The sequence below is a fragment of the Sparus aurata genome, chromosome 15, assembly GCF_900880675.1.
Source record: "Sparus aurata chromosome 15, fSpaAur1.1, whole genome shotgun sequence".
NCBI lineage: Eukaryota > Metazoa > Chordata > Actinopteri > Spariformes > Sparidae > Sparus > Sparus aurata.
Genome location: NC_044201.1, coordinates 29032185 through 29051542, shown reverse-complemented (window position 1 = coordinate 29051542; position 19358 = coordinate 29032185). Strand labels below are relative to the sequence as shown.

Below are 19358 nucleotides of genomic sequence, written 5' to 3'. Positions count from 1 at the left end.
AGAGGCTGTAGATTGAACCACCGTCGTCCATGGCGTGCATCCCTTTTTGCAGAAGAAGTGCTCTGAAGACGATGATTGTCCTTTGCTTAACGCACATTATGACATCACAGTTACACAACACAAAGCCTGTGATTTTTCCTGAAGTGACGGTGACTCATTTGTCCCGAATCTCCTTTCGCTAATCAGAATAAACTGTTTTGTAAGAACCAATGAGGATAAACAACTGACACCTGGACGCATTCATACTCAACGGAAAATAAATCTGCTGTTTGTGTCAGTCGATGATTTGACTGAGTTTTGTAAAACAGATTAACGAGCAACACATTTCTGTGAGAGGGAGATGAAACGATATCTGGTGTGATCAACATTTCTGAAGATTGACAGATGATGGGAGGGACACACTTGACACTTTTATCAAACACGTCTGTCCATGAAAGCAATTCTGCTTTGTTTGGGAGTTCGCAACGATTTAAGATCCCCGATCTGTTCGCTGATGTTCTGATGAAGGTTCCTCTCCCACTTCATATGCATAACTTCTTGGCTTATGTGCTTTAATTTGTTATTAATAATTAGTAAGTGTAGCCACTGTTAAATAAAAAACAAAACAAAGGTATTTCTTCTCAGAGAGATATTTTTGCATTCCTTTAAATCAGTGTAAGCTGTGGAGTTTAACTAAAGCCATCAGCTGAAACGAGCACCTGTCAGGAGCGATATACGAGGAGCTGGGTGGACTTTTGCTCGGATAATCATTGTTTTTATCATGATTTCGACACCTATCTCTCAGGCTCAAGGGGATATGTGCATGTCAGAGTCCATAATGATCACTGCGGGGTTATAATCCTCTAAAAATTGGCTATGTCCTGTCATAATCCCCTTCTCCAGCCTCAGGTTGTGTTTTGATTAAATCGAAATTCTTCCATAACACCTGGAGGTAACCAGGCTTCGTATACGCATATGATATGAATTTAACACGCTGAAAACATGTTTCATATATTTTTATGATTGATTACATGCATCACAACAATCTGACGGGTACTTTCCTAAGGCGAGCTGATATTATACTACAGAAAACCACCACAAATCGTCAGAAGGGTCAAAACATTAAAAATCGGTTCAGAAGTTTCCAGAAGATACATTTTCAGGAAGATGCCCTGATATCTTCCAGGAACTGTGCTTATTTTAATCTATTCAGGAACGTGTATTCCAGAAACATTTCCCAATTTAAATCTCCACTCACACCTTGTTTTTTTTTTTTTCTTTAATTCTCTGACAGGAACTGTGTTTACTCGGGAAAACATTGCGGCATCTGTTTTGTCTTGCCAGCGTTTGCTTTTGCCATTTCCTGTGTTCCATGTGGACCACTTCTTCCTCTCTGAAAAATAATTGGCTTGCAGTGTGTGAGATGCTGCTTACAAGTGCTCCATATAAGCAGCTTCTTCTAATGTTGAAGCTTTGAATTCATCTGGTTGTGCACTCGAGTGCTTCAGGTCAGAAATAATGACAGAAATAGATCCTGTGGCTTGTTGCTGCTTTCTTTCTGGGGCTCTGGTTTTATCTGCAAACAGAAGGGCAGAGAGCTGTTTGTGCTGCAGGTCCACAACAATGTCTGAATCATTAAATCATTGTATTAATTGATTGATTGATTATTTTATCATTTTTCAGCACAGTGACAGTTGAACTGAATCACAGCAAACGCTACAAATGTAAATTATTCAGTATCTATTTATAGACACAAAGTTTTCCCAACTTTTCCGTGAAGGCGTGAGAGTTTGTTTTATCAGTGCAGTTCGCCGACCTTCAAACATTTCTGATCTCATATCAGCTGTGTTCACTAACATTGCTGATGTTTCCTCTTAGCGATAGCACATTGTTCCATCAGTGAAATCTCAGTTTTACATGTATAAGAATTTAAATCCCACTATCAACATTTAGGAGATGAAGTGGCAGCTGTTTTTTTTTTTTTTTTCTTTTTCCAGATGGTTTTATGACTTAAAACTCCTTTGTGGAGTATTATCCTTACCAAATGCCTTCCGAGCCGTGCCCTCTAACAGGATCAGCAGCGTGCAAGTGACACTTTCACAGCGAGAAAATGTTTCCGAAGGGACCCAAAATAATCCAAACAGAAGCCAAAGGGGGGTAGTTTAATTATCTGATTACCCTGACGGACTTTCCTGCCGCTTAATTTTATCCAAAGGTCAAAGCTTTCATGAGGCCATTGTTTTTCAGCACAAACTGCACGCTCTCCTGCATAAATCCTCCTTTGGCATTTGGGTGTTTTTTTTTTTTTGGGTATACTTTCTGAAAGCAGGAAGTGATAAAGCTGCCACCCCAGTGGAACCTTATTCAGGCACGTCCACTCTTTCCATTGCTTCCACTGCTAAAGGCCAAAAGTGAATATAAAGCAGGAAACAAGTGAAACAGGTTGCACGACACTCAGCACTACATATTACATCAGGGGACAGGCAGAGAATGTATAGTTGAACAGTTATAGTAAACATACTGTGTCTGTGTGGTTTGTATGAGTTTTTGTCAGGTGGAAGATGAACTGTTCAGCACGCTCCTCACCAGTTTCTCATGACTAACTGCATGTGATTGCTGAACATGTCATTCCAAAACTGCGGCCATTAATCTGCTGCTAATACGACCCCCCGCTCTTCTGGTTCATGATTTCCAACAACGTTTTAGCGCTCGGCTGCAGGATATTCTTCCCCATTCCCCTTCTGCCGCAAAGAAAACACAAGTGAGGTTGGTCATCCACAATGTGTCGGATGAGGCTGGGGGGAAGGATCTTTGCAGGTTAGTTGAGTTATTTCACGGTATGCATTGCTAGCTGTGTAGTCATCCCTCTATTTATGTAGTTTTAAGATAGCGAGGTAGCTTACGTCAATCCAAACCAACATGCAGTGTTTCTTTTTTGTTCTGTCATCGCACATGCACGTCTTCCCATCGCTCTCCTGCAACCTGCCAGCTGCTTCAAACACAATCAAGGCAATCAAAACAAATTAAAGTTATTCTCTATAAGGATTAAAAAATAAATAAAGTGAGATATTGTTTTAATGTCATTTTGAAAACGGTCCAGAAGAAGATGCCACACTCACTCTCATTATCCCATCCCACATGTTTTTTGTTTTTAATGTGTATGGATGTCTGTGCATACTGTACATGATGCTAATGCTGAGTGGGGGGGGTTGGGGTAAAAAAAAAAACTTGTTGCTTGTCTCCGGCAGAGATAACAGCTAATTTAATCGATCTAAGTACCTCAGCACTCCCCTTTTAACATTCAGATGCAATGACGAGATAGTTTGCGGGTGCCACCGTCGACGGAATGAACAAACCGTCTAATCAAAGTGACTTAGAGGGAGGGAATTATTGAGCACAGAGATAAGTGGTCTAAGTGATAAAGTGTTAATATTCATAAGGAGAGAAAGTCAGAAAAAAAAGGGAAAGAAATGAGGAGAGGGGGCAGAATGAAGAAGAGATAAGGGTTTGGATTTTAGCGTTATCTCGCCGTTAATTGTATTTCCAGCCGATATCAAGATCGCTGCGTAAGACACGAGGAACGTATTTATAGAGTGTGACACGGTAGTCTTCTACAGTATGCAGTCTGAGAGGTACTTAGGTGACTCCTACTGAACTAGAGAGAAGAGCTGAAGTGTGCGGGGAGGACTTTATTAAGCAAACAGAGAATCCACTTGATCGTGGCGCTCTTTGAGTCTGTCCGCAGTCTATTCTAGTTGTTTTCTGTTGCTTGCCGTCGTCTCTGTTGTTCCCGCTGTGTCACACTGCTGTTATCATGGTAACACGGTTGGCTTGAAAAGAGGTTTGTGTTCATTGTGAAATAAATAGTCCAGGTTCCTAATTCTGCTTTTTCGTGGAGGACGGCGGGTACAGTCAGCTTTGATAAATTCCACTGGTGACCCGAGCTTCTGTTACCTCGCGTCATTCACAATGAGGTGAGGAAATTGCAGTCGCCATCGCTCGCATCAAATAGAAACTGTGTGGTTGGCCATTTTTTTTGGTGGAAACACTAAGCAGAGACTAGAATATGGATAATGCTACAGTAGTTACAATATTTGAGCGTTTAATAGTGACTTTTTGATAATTCATTTCCATTTTATCCTCTTGAATCTACTGTAGATGTGGAACTATACTTTAGGCAAAGGGTTAGCAGCATAAGTGGATGAATCAAAGACTATTTGATTAATCTATCACTGTGAATTTCATTAATTTCTGATACAGATATGTAGTAACATACACATGTACACAGAACTACATTTGTGACATTTATTTATCTGGTGAAGTATGTCTTTAGCTTACACTACACGTGGTCTTTAGTTTGAAAAATCTCCCCCATCATGGGAGGCAAGGGAAAAATAAAAATCAAAGAACTTCCCACATTCTTTGGACCAGTGGCGTGCGCAGACTTCTTGAAGGGCAGGGGCGAAAAGAAGGGCACTTTAGCGCACATTTTGGCTCCCAAGAGGGCACTTTATCATGTTTTAACCAGCCAAGGGGGCAGTTTAGTGTGTTTTGCCAACCAAGAGGGCACGCTTTTTTGGCTCTCAGGAGGGCACTTTAGCACGCGTTTTTCAACAATTGGGCCCCCCCCCCCCCTTGTGCACATCACTGCTTTGGACATATTTTGGGAAAAGCAGGTCAGCTTCAGACAGTGGCATGCACAGACTTTTTGAAGGGCAGGTGCGAAAAGAAGGGCACTTAAGCACGCATTTTGTCTCCCAGGAGGGCACTTTAGCACGCGTTTTGGCTCCCAGGAGGGCACTTTAGCATGCGTTTTGGCTCGGAGAGGGCACTTTAGCACGCGTTTTGGCTCCCAGGAGGGCACTTTAGCACGCATTTTGGATTCCAGGAGGGCACTTTAGCACACGTTTTGGCTTCCAGGAGGGCACTTTAGCGCCTGTTTTGGCTCCCAGGAGGGCACTTTAGCACGCGTTCTGGCTCCCAGGAGGGCACTTTAGCGCGCGTTTTGGCTCCCAGGAGGGCACTTTAGCGCGCGTTTTTCAACAATTGCCCCCCCCTTGTGCACATCTCTGGCTTCAGAAGCAACTCACATCGGCTTTGCAGCCAAGCTGTAACCCTGTAACACACAACAATAAATCTAGCTTGAAAACTTTCATTCGTTTTTAATCTCACCTGAAATAGCTTTTAGATGAAATATCCTTTCAAGGTGAGGTAACCATCATCATTGTGGTTTAAAACAGAAACAACACTAACTGCTGATTGGAGGTGAGGTGAGAATTGCAGGCTTCCACATGTGTAACAACAAGTTGGGTTGAACCAAATTTACGAAATGGAAATCTCCTTCAGTTGAACTAGAATAGGGAATATGTGAAGGAGAGGCAGATGGCCAGAAGATAGAACAGGGAACTGAGGAATAATATGAGGGTTAAAGAATAGACTGAAATATATAAGACACATCAGGGAGAGTGTTTTTGTATTAATTTTGGGATCAGCGGCTGGTTGGAGCTGTAAATTATTGAGTGACTTCCTGCGGCTGTTGAAAGGGTTGCGAGGTGGAGGTGAGGACTCACAGGACTCACAGGACTCGTGGTGAGAGGGAGGAAAGGGCACACATTTGGAAACACCGTGGCATGTATGCAACATTCAGGGATGTGCCATGTTTTATTCAAATACAAGAGCAGCTCAGCAGTCAGTTGTGCCTGACAGCTGGAAACAGCCAGAGAGAAAAGAGGAAGAAAATGTTGGAGATGACTGTGAACATGGAGAAACATTAACGTCATGAGGTTTTCTCTTACATGCATGCTAAAAAAGGGGTCTTGCCTACATTTTAACAGAACTCAGGGAACTTGGACCAAGTCTTAAATTGCTGCAAATGGAACATGTTCTTCCTCAGAACGTTACTTAAGTTATTATAACTCCACAGAGGCCATTTACGGAAATTAAACTGGAATTATATCAAATCACAATTATACCGCAACAAAAGAACCTGAGTCCTGATAAAAAACTTTCCCTGTTCATGTTCAATCTACATTTGCTTTTTGAAAGTTTTTGTCTCTATCTGTGTTTCCTGAATGAGTATTTGTTCATGTAGGCGTATGCAATGTGTAGCCGTTCTTTGAGGGATCAATAAAGAAGAATTCAATCCAAACTCAGAGAAAGAAAAGTCCATCTACACTTTGAGAATACTAGTTTGAAGACTCATCCGCTGAATCCAAATGATCAAAAAAAAAAAAAAAAAAGGGATTGGATTGCTCAAACAGAGAGATTTCACATGGTGGTTCATAGCTGCCAAACATCTTTCTCTGGTCTCCACACAGTTATTTTCTGTCCTTATTCTCCCTTTTGGTTTACATGCAGTTGTGAAGTTGTGTGCCAATGGAAGGAGAAAGACTGAGGGCTGAAAAAAAACAAGATGGGTGTTCTGTAGAGCATGTCCGGAGGCAGGATGTCCAAAAAAAAAAAAAAAAACTTGCTTCCACCAAGACGTCTTAATTCCTGAATTGATTGCATACTAGAAGTCGGAATAATCTGTTATGCTTTCCGGCCACACAGCACGGCCGGCAGAGCCATCGCGTTGAGCCGTCCACTCTGCCAATTAACTTGTCTTGTCGGGGCACGCTGGCTTAAGGGTTGAGGCGCTGACCAGAAACTGCAATGTCCACGCTCCGTGTCCGAGCAGGGACCTTTTCAAAGTCGCCTGCTTGCGCCCTGTCTTCTTGTTCCGTCTCATCTCTCTGCTGCAGGCTATATGATAAAGGAATACTGTTCTCCAGAGATAAGAAGTATTCTAATATTTATTTATTTATTTATTTATTTTATTTCATTGAATTGTACCAAGAACACGCACACACTTGGTTATGTATATATTCAAATACTTCCCAGATAGTCCACTCTCTTTTTTTGTTGGTCTACATGTGAAACACAGACATACAAACACATATGCACATTTTAACACCTGCATAACAACACATACAATGTGTGCACGGGTTCACACCCTGCTTATCTCTCATAAACATGTCAGGCTGCGACGCGGCGCCCCAGATGCATTTCAATCACCCTGTCTGGGAACGACTTCCCTTGATACCCAGCAAAGCTAGATTTTCATTTCAATTTTCTGTCCCATCAAAAAAAATGGAGGCGTGATTGGAAACACACATACGGGTGAGAGATATGTAATGTCATTAAAGTAGAAAAGTAATCATCTCAGGCTTCCTTTGAAGTCTGGGCTGTCAATTGTATTTGGTCGTCTGCAGGTCTGATTAAACAAACCTCCGAGCAGCAAGTTGCTGTTTAAGCCTAAAAGACGTATTGGATTACATTAGGATTTGATACATCAAACGATATGATTTCATTGAGTATCCCGAGTAACAAACAGTTTTCTTCTTCATCATCCCGTCTGAAAACCTAATTACAGCAAACACAATGAAACAATATCTGTTACACCTGCTCCTGCCGGTTGCACATGAGGCCCCGTGTTTTGGTTTTTCAGTCATTTCATTTTCATTGCGCGCAAAACTTAGTGAAGAATTCTTTGAGCGTGTGAATGAATTTACCAATGACAGGGTCTTTGTAAATCAAAAATTCTGTCCGCGCTTAGTAAGATTTTAAGACGCAACACCAACAGTATGGAAGCCAATCATGGTCCAATAATCTCCATACACAAGTGTTTTTATATATTCTATATATATATTCAAACCAATTGTCAGAATACATGCTGGCAATGTATGTGCTCCTGCAAAACAACAATATGTTGGCACTTTATGTTTCCTTAGGTTCCATTTTCAGTTTCTGTCTTGTCACAATGTGCACATGGTCTCGTTAGGTTTAGAGACAAAAACTCTTGCTGTGGCTTTAAAAAAACCTGTTTTTGTCGCCACATTCGCGGCTTGAATTGATCTCGAGGTCTCATTAAAGTTTTCCATCGGTTTCGCACTTAAAACGTGTTAAAGTGCAGTCTTGAACTAAAGATGTGTGACGGATAAAATAACGAGGTGATTTGCAGTGTCTAACATCCAAAGAAATATTGAAGATACAGAACAACTGCTTCTCTCTCCTTGGCAGGGTGGCCATTTAGACCAATTCAGTACAGTGCAGCCACACAGCAGCGCCTGGCTCAATGCTCTATTAAAAGACAATATGCCTCTGTGCATTGGTCAGACTGGTTATGAATGTGATGGGGTTGCCATGACATGTTCTGTCGAAATGTCAATATGGTACGTAGCCAACAACACGTACGAATGCGAACGTATCAGGAAGGAATTGGTTTCATTTTAATGTGGTAATTATATGACGTCGGACGCATATTAGATCATTCTTATGTCTGCTTTAATGCATGTGAGGAGAGGATTGTGGAAATAGTTCCACTCTTGAAACATTTAATTACTCTTTAGGGTAATCTGAAGATCGCAGATAGGAATAAACAAACATTATGCAAAAATGCTGAAGCTTCCAAATTAAGATTGGGATGCATGAACCATTTTAATTTCAAAGATACGTGGCTGCCTTTGTGGTTTTAACTCAGTGGATTCCTCACTCAGCAGACTGTTGTGAGGTCAGGCTCCAACCGTGACAGAAACAACACTTTTCCGCGGATATTTCCTGTTATTTGTTGGCCAGTTTACCGGGAGTGTATCGGCCTCGAAAATGAATTTCATGCTGAGAAAATGGCCCACAATGTGAAGATCATTGAAGGAACCTGTCACAGTCTGACCAATACACTATGGCATATTTCCTTTTAATAGAGCATTGAGCCAGGCGCTGCTGTGTGGCTGCACTGTACTGAATTGGTCTAAATGGCCACCCTGCCAAGGAGAGAGAAGCGATTGTTTGTATCTCCAATATTTCTGTTGATGTCTGACACTGCAAATCACCTCATTATTTTATTTGTCACACATCTTTAGTATCTAAGAGGGGAATCAGCGGACACAATGCATTCTTCTTGTCTTGTATCAACAGAGGAAGAGTAATAAAAAAACAACCACATTCCAGACAAGAACATTTCACAAATATATCTTCATCTGCCAGTTTTCAGGTTCTCGGTTGTGGAAAAACTCTGAAAATGACATGTGACGGGGGCACAGTGTCCAATCGATGACTTCTGTCAGTTCTTCTCGTTCCAAGATGTCCAACGAATATGTAATATAAATAGTGTGAGAAGTTTTAACCAGTGTACAAGATTTATCAGACATGTCATCAAACTTTCAACAATGCTTTGCAAGTTAGAGATTGTAGCATGCATAATTTGCAGTCTAAAGAAAGTTCAAATCCGGCATTTGCAGGAGAAATCCCTGAGGCGCCCTTTAGCAAAGCACTTGTAACCTCAACTGGAGCTGCTGCAGTGCCGCTGTGCAGTTTCAAAGTGTGAGTGTTACTGTGTAATGTCCCGAGAAAGAGAGCAAGGCTAAAACAAAAAAAGGCAAAGAAAAATCCACATGTGGGCTCTTGTTTTTCTTGCCTGTTTCTTAAAAAAGATATTTTTTCTGCTCCAGTTTGAATATGATATTTTTTAGAGAAACAATCTGGACATGATGTGTGAGTCATGGATGCAACTACAGCTACAATCTTACCTTAACAATTCTGGAAAATGAGTGATGGTTACTACCTCTGCCAAATAGGTAATGTTTTCATCCGTGTCCACATCTTTGTTGGTTGATTTGTCACTGGGATAATACTGAACAGTGGTCTACAACAGTGTGACAGAGGACTGGGCTCAGCCAAGAAGGAATATCACATCGAAAAATGTGGCATGTAAAGCCTGACACATCAAACAATTGCCAGAAAATTCTAATGTTTTGGATGTGAGATGTTTATAAAACATTTTTAACACAATCAGTTAAAAAAAATTGCCATATCATTTTGTTTATGAGATATTTTTTGTATCACATTTGATACATTGGGCATTTTGGCAACTTTTTGCTCACAACAATGTTGATTTTAGATACAAAACAAATTATGCAAATAACATTCTGAAAATAAATTACATTTCAGGCAGTTTCTCTCATTGTTTTTTTAATACATAAAACTTTTCACAGCCTGTTTCTTTCACTTTGTGGTCGGCACAAAAACAGTTTCTGTCCTTGTTCAGGCAAAGATGCACCTTACACCTTCACAGTAGACATGTGAGAGGTGATTGCTGGTGCAGTGCTTGCAAAATACTGTGTGTTTGCATTGTGGTAGGTTTGATGTAGATTACATTACAAAAATGTGTCATGACCATTCAGGGATAAAGAACCATATATACCTGCAGTATCGAATTTGATACACACATTGTTAACACGGTTTAACTGTAAAATAAAGAATGAATCATTAAGAAATTATGCATTGATTCAATACAGAACATATTTTCTTGAAACAATGAGTAACAATATAAATGTTATTCTTACTGTAACTTCTTGAAATTTAGCAAAGATTTTCCTGCCAAAAGTGTGTGAACGATTTAATGACAGCGGCCATTTTGAAAAACTCCAAAAAAGTCCTTCCACTGCCTGCAGTGGGATGATTATCCACTAGTGGGCAGAATACATGTATCAGGTGATATACAACAGGTTTTTAAGGAAAGTATTGATTATGTTGATAAGATAGAGGTCTCAGAAACATATGTATTAAATATGATACAAACGGTTATATAGGGTTAGGTGACCGAGATCTGAGCGAGTACAGTTGCGGGTAACGGAGACGGCGGGGCCTTGGCGGAGGTATACACTCTTCTGAATGCCATTGCAGTTTACATGGTATATGATTGGTGATGGTTGATGATATTTCATGATTGTGATCTGAACCAGTTGTAACATTCTGAACCACCGTGTGCACGTAAACACTAAAAGTGGGTCAAAATATCACTAAATTAAATATTATGAAGTTTACATTACAGGATAAAAACGCCATGTTCTACCGCTGTCATGGATCTGCTCTTTCCCTCCACATATTGTGATGCATATGTATGTGTGTCTGTGTGCACCAGCGCCTTTTCACACTTCCATTTGCAGGAATTCATCATCCTCCAGGCAGCGTGTTTATATTTATCCCATGCCCCGCGCTGCTTTGTGCAACGGCGAGAGATTCACACGTACGCGTGCTCACTCACACGCATGCATGCGGCCTCTTCCTATTTTCTTTTAATTAATGACTGTGGTGCTAATTAGAATGCATGCAACTCTTCAATACCCTCCGACTGTCTCTCATCCATTCTTGGATTCTCTCCTCGGAGCTGTCTCGAGCACATTCTGAAGTGTTTTGATCTCAGCCGGAAACACGCAGGCAAAAGAAAAGGAGCTTTTTTTTTTGGGAGGATGCGGCTGTATATACCGCACAGTGCTAGACCTGATAAAGGAGGATATTACAGCAGTTTCCGTGTCACCCACGGCCACACAACAAGAGCAGTGTGTCCTCGCGTTTGTGCATAATTGAATTGTGATCCCCGTTGCCTTGAAGTATTTCGCGTTGCCACAGTTCAGTTTAGCCGTGTGCTCCTCACTGCCACAGTCCCCCCTAATGAGCAAGACACACAGACAATGTCACCACGTTAAGCCTTCATTCTTTTAATTATCTTCTTCTCCTCCACTTGGTGCTACAAAGGTCTCCCCCTGTCGAAGTTTAGTCAGCTCAGGTCACAGTGTCACGGGAAAGCTGTTAAATGACTACACATTTATCGCAGAGAAGGGTCCGTACGTGACCCGTCGGACTTTGATGCTGAATTAAAACATCTGAAAAAGGAACCTGAAGACTGACGAGAGTTTTGACTCCGATCGTGTCTTCAGAACAAGGCGGCTGTTTTGTTTGTATGTGTTTTGTTCTCCTGCTCCCACACAACACATATTTGGCATCAGACATGGAAACAGTAAAAGCTGAGAACAACAAACTTGAAGGACAGCCAGCAGTACGGATGCTGTGAGAGATGATGACACTGTGGAGGCTTCTGTACAGCAGCGAGGTGATACGGTGTGATGAATGTGACTGAAAGGAGCTGAGGTACATTTAGTGAGTGCGTCGCGCAGTTGTTTATCTAAACCACACACTTGAGAAAATGAAAATGGGCTCTCGGGTTACTCGACTGAAAACGATGTCGAAAGTTGGCTCTGAGATCCAATTTGCGTTCCATTGCATTTGAGTGACTAAGTCGTGTCAGGTTATCAATGAACGCTCATTAATATTCGCTTGTAGTTCCACTCTAGCTGCAGAACGGTTGTAAACGTACTGAAAGCTTTCCACAGCAGACATTTGAACTGAGTGCTGAGGTGTAGCAGTTTAGCAGTTTTTATACTGGGCAGCAAGCCGCCAATATGGCCGTCCTTTTTGCAGCTAGGTCTGCAGATTTAGACAGAAGGCGGTAAATTGGGGGTCTGTTTTGGTCCGCCAGTTTGAGACCTCGGAGGGTACACTTATTTCCACCTCCATTGCTATGTAAACCCGTGCCGTCTATGTGCCGGCAATTGCGTGAGATGGGCGGAGGTGTCGATGACCTGCACTGTTTTAAAACCAGGAAACAGCTGATCACAGCAGTCAGTCCATCACTTCATCCACGGACATTAAGATGAGCAACTGGACAGCCGGTGAGATCCAGGAGATGCTAGCGTCTCCTCGGTCTCTGTAGCTTGTGTTAGCTTGTTGTTGTGTCCGCAAGCTAGGAACGGTCGCTACTTTCAAATTAAAAGCCCCCCGCTAAGAATCCAGTTCTAAACTCCAAAGGGGTGCAATGTAAAGCTCTTATTTTGAAGACAAATTTTACCCGCTTCACTGTTCACACTGAACTTCCTGCTTCACGCCACGTCACATGTTTACACCTAACCCAGTGGCGGGTTTTTGGAAAAGAAGGAATATTCAAATGTGCCACCTTTTCTATTTAAAAGGAGCTACTGTTAACTTTAGCGACAACAAATGTCCATTGTGTTCAATTCAAGTTCCCTCATTTGCCCTGACAGAGACACAATCAACTGTCTTCATGGAGGAAGAGAAGACATGTTGATATTTCATATAAAGGAGGAACAACATGTGTTCACAGGTTTTCATTTTCAGTCGTGGCACCGCGGTGAAACACGTGATGTACGCAGATCATTTGAGGAGCAGTCGATGCATCACTGCCCTTCCACTGTAATCAATGAAGCTGGCTACACCATGTGTGAGAGCAATGCACAAGTGGTGTGCACGTGTCCCAGAGATCCAAGTGTAAAAACAGACCAGTCCTCCACTTGTATTCTTTATTTTTTGGTATATACGCAGCCTTTCATACAGAAAATGAGTGTATACAGTCAACTTAAGCTGGCTTGTGGTATACTCACTGCAAGTAGAAATACTCATTGTCATCGTGTACTGTTTTTGTTATTTTACAGGAAAAGAAGCAATACAGTGTGTGTGTCAATGTCAGTCAGATTGCAAATGTCACTGCCGATAAAACTTAGCAGAACATGTGTTTGCAAAGATGCACTTACTTTGTTTGTTTTACTATATTTCTGGATCTGTCTCAGCGCCGCAATTTATTTTAATATGCTGCAGCTGTGAGCACATCCGTCATCTCCTCTGTGCATTGCAATGTGGGACAATACTTCGCACCAAAACACACTCAAAAATCCAGTGTTTTGCATTATGCACACGGCGCGCTCTTCAATTCAACGCTTCAGTTTAAGTTGATAACAAAATCTTCACTGTCACTTTTTGTTTACGTCACAGACTCTCACACACATGCGTCCCTCTCAACAGCAAAATCACTGGCTTGCACAGTCATATGCATCTTCCCCCCCCCGCCCACTGCAGCTCATTTAATAATTAAAAATCACCCACCTTAGATAAAAGACACAAAGCAGGCAGCGATTGTCATTCTGCATGGAGTTAAATCTATGATATGTCACACTACATTTGTCGGGAAGCTCGACGGCCATGCAAAGCTTTTGGTGTTTTGTCTGCGTGGACGTAGATGTTTATCTCAGCTGGGTGCTTCCAAAAGCACGGCCCGCTAGAATATGTCGACTTGCTCCGCTGTCAACGTGTCAGAGCAGATAGAGATTAATTCCAGGAGTGTCAATGGAACAAAGCCATGGGGGTAAACGGGAGGAATTTGGATGTGGGCTGGGTAGAAGAGAAAGGAAACTGAGACTTAGTGAAACAGAATAGTCGAGAAAGTGACCGAATGATAGATTGAATAGATACGGTCTGATCTGGAGAGGCAGCACAAACTACCTCTGCCGCAGAAGTTTCTGTTCCATTTGCATGTATGAGACTCACATTTTCCTCAAGAGGAACTCAGCAGCGGGCAAGGTACAAATGGCCGGAGGCAAAGATTGATATCGACACCGAGCGAGGCATCCAATTAGGCCTCACACTGCATACTGGCATTTAAGCCTCCATGCTGTATCTGTGCTCCGCAAGACACGCTTACACTTAAATATGTTGATAAGGATATATTTATTGAGCTGAAATTAATTAAAAACACATCCTCGTAATGCAAAAGCTTTTTTCCTAGGGCATTAGCTGAAGAACAGCCTGAGCACATTTCAGAATTCATTAGCTGCTTAATGATCATTGCCTCTCAAATGGCGCTCTCGCAAATGTGCCAATCAAATTCAACAGTTTCTGTAAAGTTTGAGGACTATCCAAAAAGCCACTGAATGTGTCTTGGATTAATTGAGCACTCTTCATCAGGACTTCTTTCTCTCGCTGGCTCGTAGGGGTTAAGAGCACCGAGGAGGGAACAAAAAATACAATCACAGCAGATTTAGGTCGCAGCTCTCACTGCTTACTTTTTTATGCTGGAGAGTTGTACATTTTGATTCATCCTCGGATGTGTTCTGTGAAGATTTCATTTTAACCTGAAGCTCATTTAGCTTCACACAGAGAAAGGTCACAGGGGTCTCACTTAATAGGGATTGGAAGTTCCTTTTTCTGCTGCAGCCCTAATTCGGGGATTTGTGCTGAAAGGACAGATGTCCTCTTCAAGAAAATGATTTGGTAAAGATCACCTCATGGTTTCATATTTCCCTGTCAGCTTGCCTTACTTTGCACTTTCTTTCAGGAGGACTGAGCCTCACCTACATTTGTCTCTGAACATGTGGAGGAAGTTTACTTCAGTTGTCTTCAAATTCATTCCCTCGTTAACTGATGTCTTGTTTCTCCACCAGGTGTCGAGAAGGCTACCAGGGAATCCGCTGTGACCAGTTTCTGCCCAAGACAGACTCCATCCTTTCTGACCCAAGTAAGATTCCACATTAGTTTAGTTTGTTGCTGTATATTTTAACATCTATCGGTAGACCATCAATCAAATCTGAACTTATGGAGAGAAACATGAGGTAAAACAAAGAAGGTCGTATTTCTGAGTTCAACTGGATGAACTTTTACTCTTAGAGTGCTGATGCACATTAATAATGCACCGGGGAAAAAATTAAGCTTTCATACATCAGTGTTTGCTGTACTGTACGTTTCCAAGCTACCAAGTCCTCAACTCTGCTACGCAAACATCCTACAAGACTAATTTATAATATTAGCTTAGTGGCAATTCCAGGAGAACTCAAATCAGCAGCAAATGTTTTCATACCGAGAAATTTTTCTCGCTGCAGATCCCCCTTGAAATATCTGTTGTATTTCTTTAGAAATGCAGGTTTGTTTCTTCTCTTTTTTATCTTAGTTTTTTATTAGCGCTCCAAATGTTTCCTTTCTTTGTGCATGTTGCATCTACTTGTCCAGTATGCATATCTCACATCAATGGATTTTAATGCAGATCCTCAGAGACCAGAGTTTTGCTCTTTTTTTTTTTTTAATTATCGAGATAAATGCGGTTAAACTAATTGCATTCACCAGGTGAGACTCAGTCCCTGATTAAAACAGCAGGGATGTGGGTCTATTTCTGAAAACCAATGACTGTTACATGCACTGATACACACTGTGAAACAGAACTGTTGCAGATTATTATACGGTGATGTCATTTTTTTACAAATGAAAACAGTGAACATAAAGCAAGGAAGCTGAAAGTATTGCATAATACTTTTGGAAAAAAAACAGTCTTCAAGTTCTCTTTTAATGTTTAAGTTATGATTATGTTTTCACAGCATTTCAGCAGCAGCTTTGTTCCTGTCTTCTTTTATATTCTCCCCCTCCACTTTTATTTCATAATTTCTCCTTGTATTACCTTTTTGTTTCCTCTTTTATCCCCTGCTACCTGAAATACTCTACTCACTCTAATGTCACCTATCTCATTTCTTTATCTCCCGACCACACAGTCGACTCATTGTCATTTAGCTGAGGGAGGAAAGCAAATTCTCTTTAATGCTCGCTATCTATGCTGTATTAATTTCTCATTTCCTCTCAGCTCATTGCAGAAAATATGCAACCTTGTCACTGGGGCACTAACAAGGAACATGTTGCAATAGCACTATTTCCTGTAAAAGGACTTTTTGGTTTTTACCTCATAATTGTCCAATGTCAAAAATCCCCCTCTGTGTTAACATTATGAAATCCAACTCACTGATTATTAATGAAATAAATGAAACGCTAAGCTTGATTGCAGGGACTAAATGTGCCATAAATGAGACACGTATATTAAAAGTGGCAAATGCAACAACACCGTTATCATTTGCTCTTTGTTAATATCCTTTACTTTCCAGATCATTAATTAAGTCTCGGTAATGAGGTTTTTAATTCCAAGCAAGTATTAGGGTAATTGTCCTTGTTAGAACAACATTTGTGTTCACTGAAGTGACACCCATCGCTTTGTTTGTACACCAAACCTGCTGACCCGAACGTATTGGTGGCTAAGAACTGTTACCATCATCATCACTCCAACAATTTGTCAAATGTCATGTGGAAATAGTTGTTAATTGCGTCCCTCTTATATCTGTTGAACATGTTTAAGAGCTCCTATATCTTCTCTGTGGAACTTTAATTCCTTCAGAGCTTTGACCTGCTGAGTCAACATCAGCCAGAAGTTTTATCATCTCAACATTTAATCAACCCAACTGCCAGCGTTAATGTTAGCAAGATACGAGACACTTGGGCAATTTTTTTTTATATCTTCGGGTTAAATTTTCTATGCCAACACTAACTATTGTCTGTCACCGAACATGGATTGGAATTGTCCCAAAGTCTCATCAAAAATCCAGTGTTCAGTTCAGTTACAAATGTTGAAACTCAGTTTTGAGCTGTGGACACGGGTGGGCGGGCTTCAAGCCTGTAACCTCTCCACCTTTTCCTGTGAAAGTACACACCGGTGTAATCTGCCTTTTAGATCTGTGTCATTTTCACGCCATACATCGTCACCGCCAGCATTAAAACTCAGGTCTTACATGTAAAACACGAGTGTGAAAAGTAAGAAAGGAAAAAAAAAGAATTTACCATTCAGAGACATCCTGCTGTAAACGTGTCTCTTCCACCGTCTCTGCCTCTTCACTCTCCCGTTCAGGTTCCGACTCCGGCTCGTACATAAATGCCTGAATTCCGTAAGGTTCGTCATTTAGTGTGTGCGCCATGACAGGGGGCTGTTTATGTTTTGGAGTCTGTGTGCATGCAGGCTCGCCCCCCATTCCGGCTCTGTCCTTCCTGCGGCCAATCAACGCGCGCCTCATTACATATTAATACAATGCACATCCGGACCGGTCAAAACCTCGCGCATAATCTCGCGTGAGAAAGTCGCGGTATGAAAAAGTGTCAGAACAAGCTCTATGTTTGATTTTTTTTTTTTTTTTTTTTTTTAATAAGTTTTAAGAATTGATCCAAAGCGATCCAAGATGCTGCCTTTGAGAAAATTAATTTGTGGCAAAGCATTCCTTTGATAGTTTCCCAGTGTATGATATTTTATGGATACCATCAATTCCAAAGAAAGAATACTGAACGTAACTGTAAATTCAGAGGAAGGTTCATTTAACGGACGGGTACCAAACCAGTTGATTGACCCAACATGACAAAGTATATCCAGCTCTTTCTTGGAAACTTCCATGAAATTATAGCCTGAGAAAAAAAATATTTTGTGTCCTCATTTCAGCAATATTGTAGAGTTACAAATGTGAAAAGATGCATGTGCGAATCAGCATCTCTGTGATTTTAGGGGCATTCGTTTTCTGTTGACAGACAATGGAGTGAGTATGAAATTTGAACGCAGCTCATAATATGTCTAACAGCAGTCAAAGTTTACTCTAAGATTGGCTATAATTATGTTTTTACACCGATGACAGAGCAGCTCGGTAGCAACAAAAGGTTGTGATCTAACTGTACAGCCACAAAGGATCTGCCTTTTGATTTAAATGAGCTGCCAATGTGTATTAATGCTTATAACACATGCAGAAAGTAGACTTTGCTTCTGAAACTTCTGTGTCAGGCGGAGCCTTGACATCATATCCGGGGGAGATTTCAGTGAATTAGATACAAACACAGACTTTGCTTATCTCTTGCCCTGCATGAAACATGGAGTCGGGGAGGTAATTTCTAAATCACTCCAGGACTCTTCCTAGTCCCATGCAAATCCTCCTTGTGTTTTATAAATTGAGGCTCAAGGATCTGCTTGGAACACCTTAAAGGGGTGAAGAGAATTGAGGTTTGTCAACAAGAAACAAAGTTGTTCTCTCACAAACCAATCTCAAGCATAACTTCAAATTGGTTTTCTCGCCTAAATGACATACTTATTATTAATCTAATAATCCTTGACTCTTTCAGGTGAATTTACATATAAATTGTCTGGAAGTTGCCAAGGCATCACTGAGGAATGGAGGGGAGGAGGGGGTGAAGTAAACCGTAAAGTCACTTTTTGGCTTGCGGCTGAACCCCTGAACCCGTTCTGTTTGTATCAGCTTTAGCTCGCACCACTTTCCCCCATTCAGTTCTGATCTCATTCATCTTTTCTCTGCCACTTTGTCCAACTCTCTGCCGAATCTCTATCCTCAATTCATTTCCTGATGGTCGGGATTGATCAGCCTCCTTATAGGTCATTCTTCTCACTGGCTTCGATCCCTCTCTCTGCTACCCTCTTTATTCCTGACAGGTCCCTGTTTCTGTTCTCTGCTACACATACAATGACATATAGCCTATGGATTTATTTTTTTTTTCTTTAGTAACACCACCTTTGTCTTTCTTCCTTTTCTTCCCATTTTACTTCTTCCTGCTTCAAAAAGTTGGTAAGTGCAAAATTGGAAAAGAAGAGTGGCAGATTGTGGCCACCCTCTTCTTTCCTCACCCCTCAGATAATCTTGTCACAGCATCACTCTTTGACTCCTTTGCTCGCAGCTCATCAAATCCTAATTTCCCGGGTTACCTTTGTGTCTCGTGTTCGAGCTTGCCTCAGTGTTGACATCCTCGTTCCCTCTTCCAAATTTCCCTACTGACGGCCCCCTCTCGCCCCCATCTGTCTCTTGCTAACCTCCTCCGTGCCATCCTTTCCTCGACACGCATCTTGTCCAAGCGTCAGACCT

General features: G+C 41.4%; 1 protein-coding gene across 2 annotated transcripts in view; it reads left to right on the top strand.

The window, feature by feature from the left end:
* nrg3a (neuregulin 3a) overlaps positions 1–19358 on the top strand; it is a 333275-nt gene that overhangs the window by 254462 nt on the left and 59455 nt on the right. Inside the window, exons 3-4 of one of the 2 annotated variants that reach the window (XM_030442122.1) lie at positions 15087–15160; positions 19062–19064. In XM_030442122.1, the coding sequence (XP_030297982.1) occupies positions 15087–15160; positions 19062–19064 (77 nt within the window). The remainder of the gene's footprint in view (positions 1–15086; positions 15161–19061; positions 19065–19358) is intronic. The other variant, XM_030442123.1, reaches the window with a different exon arrangement.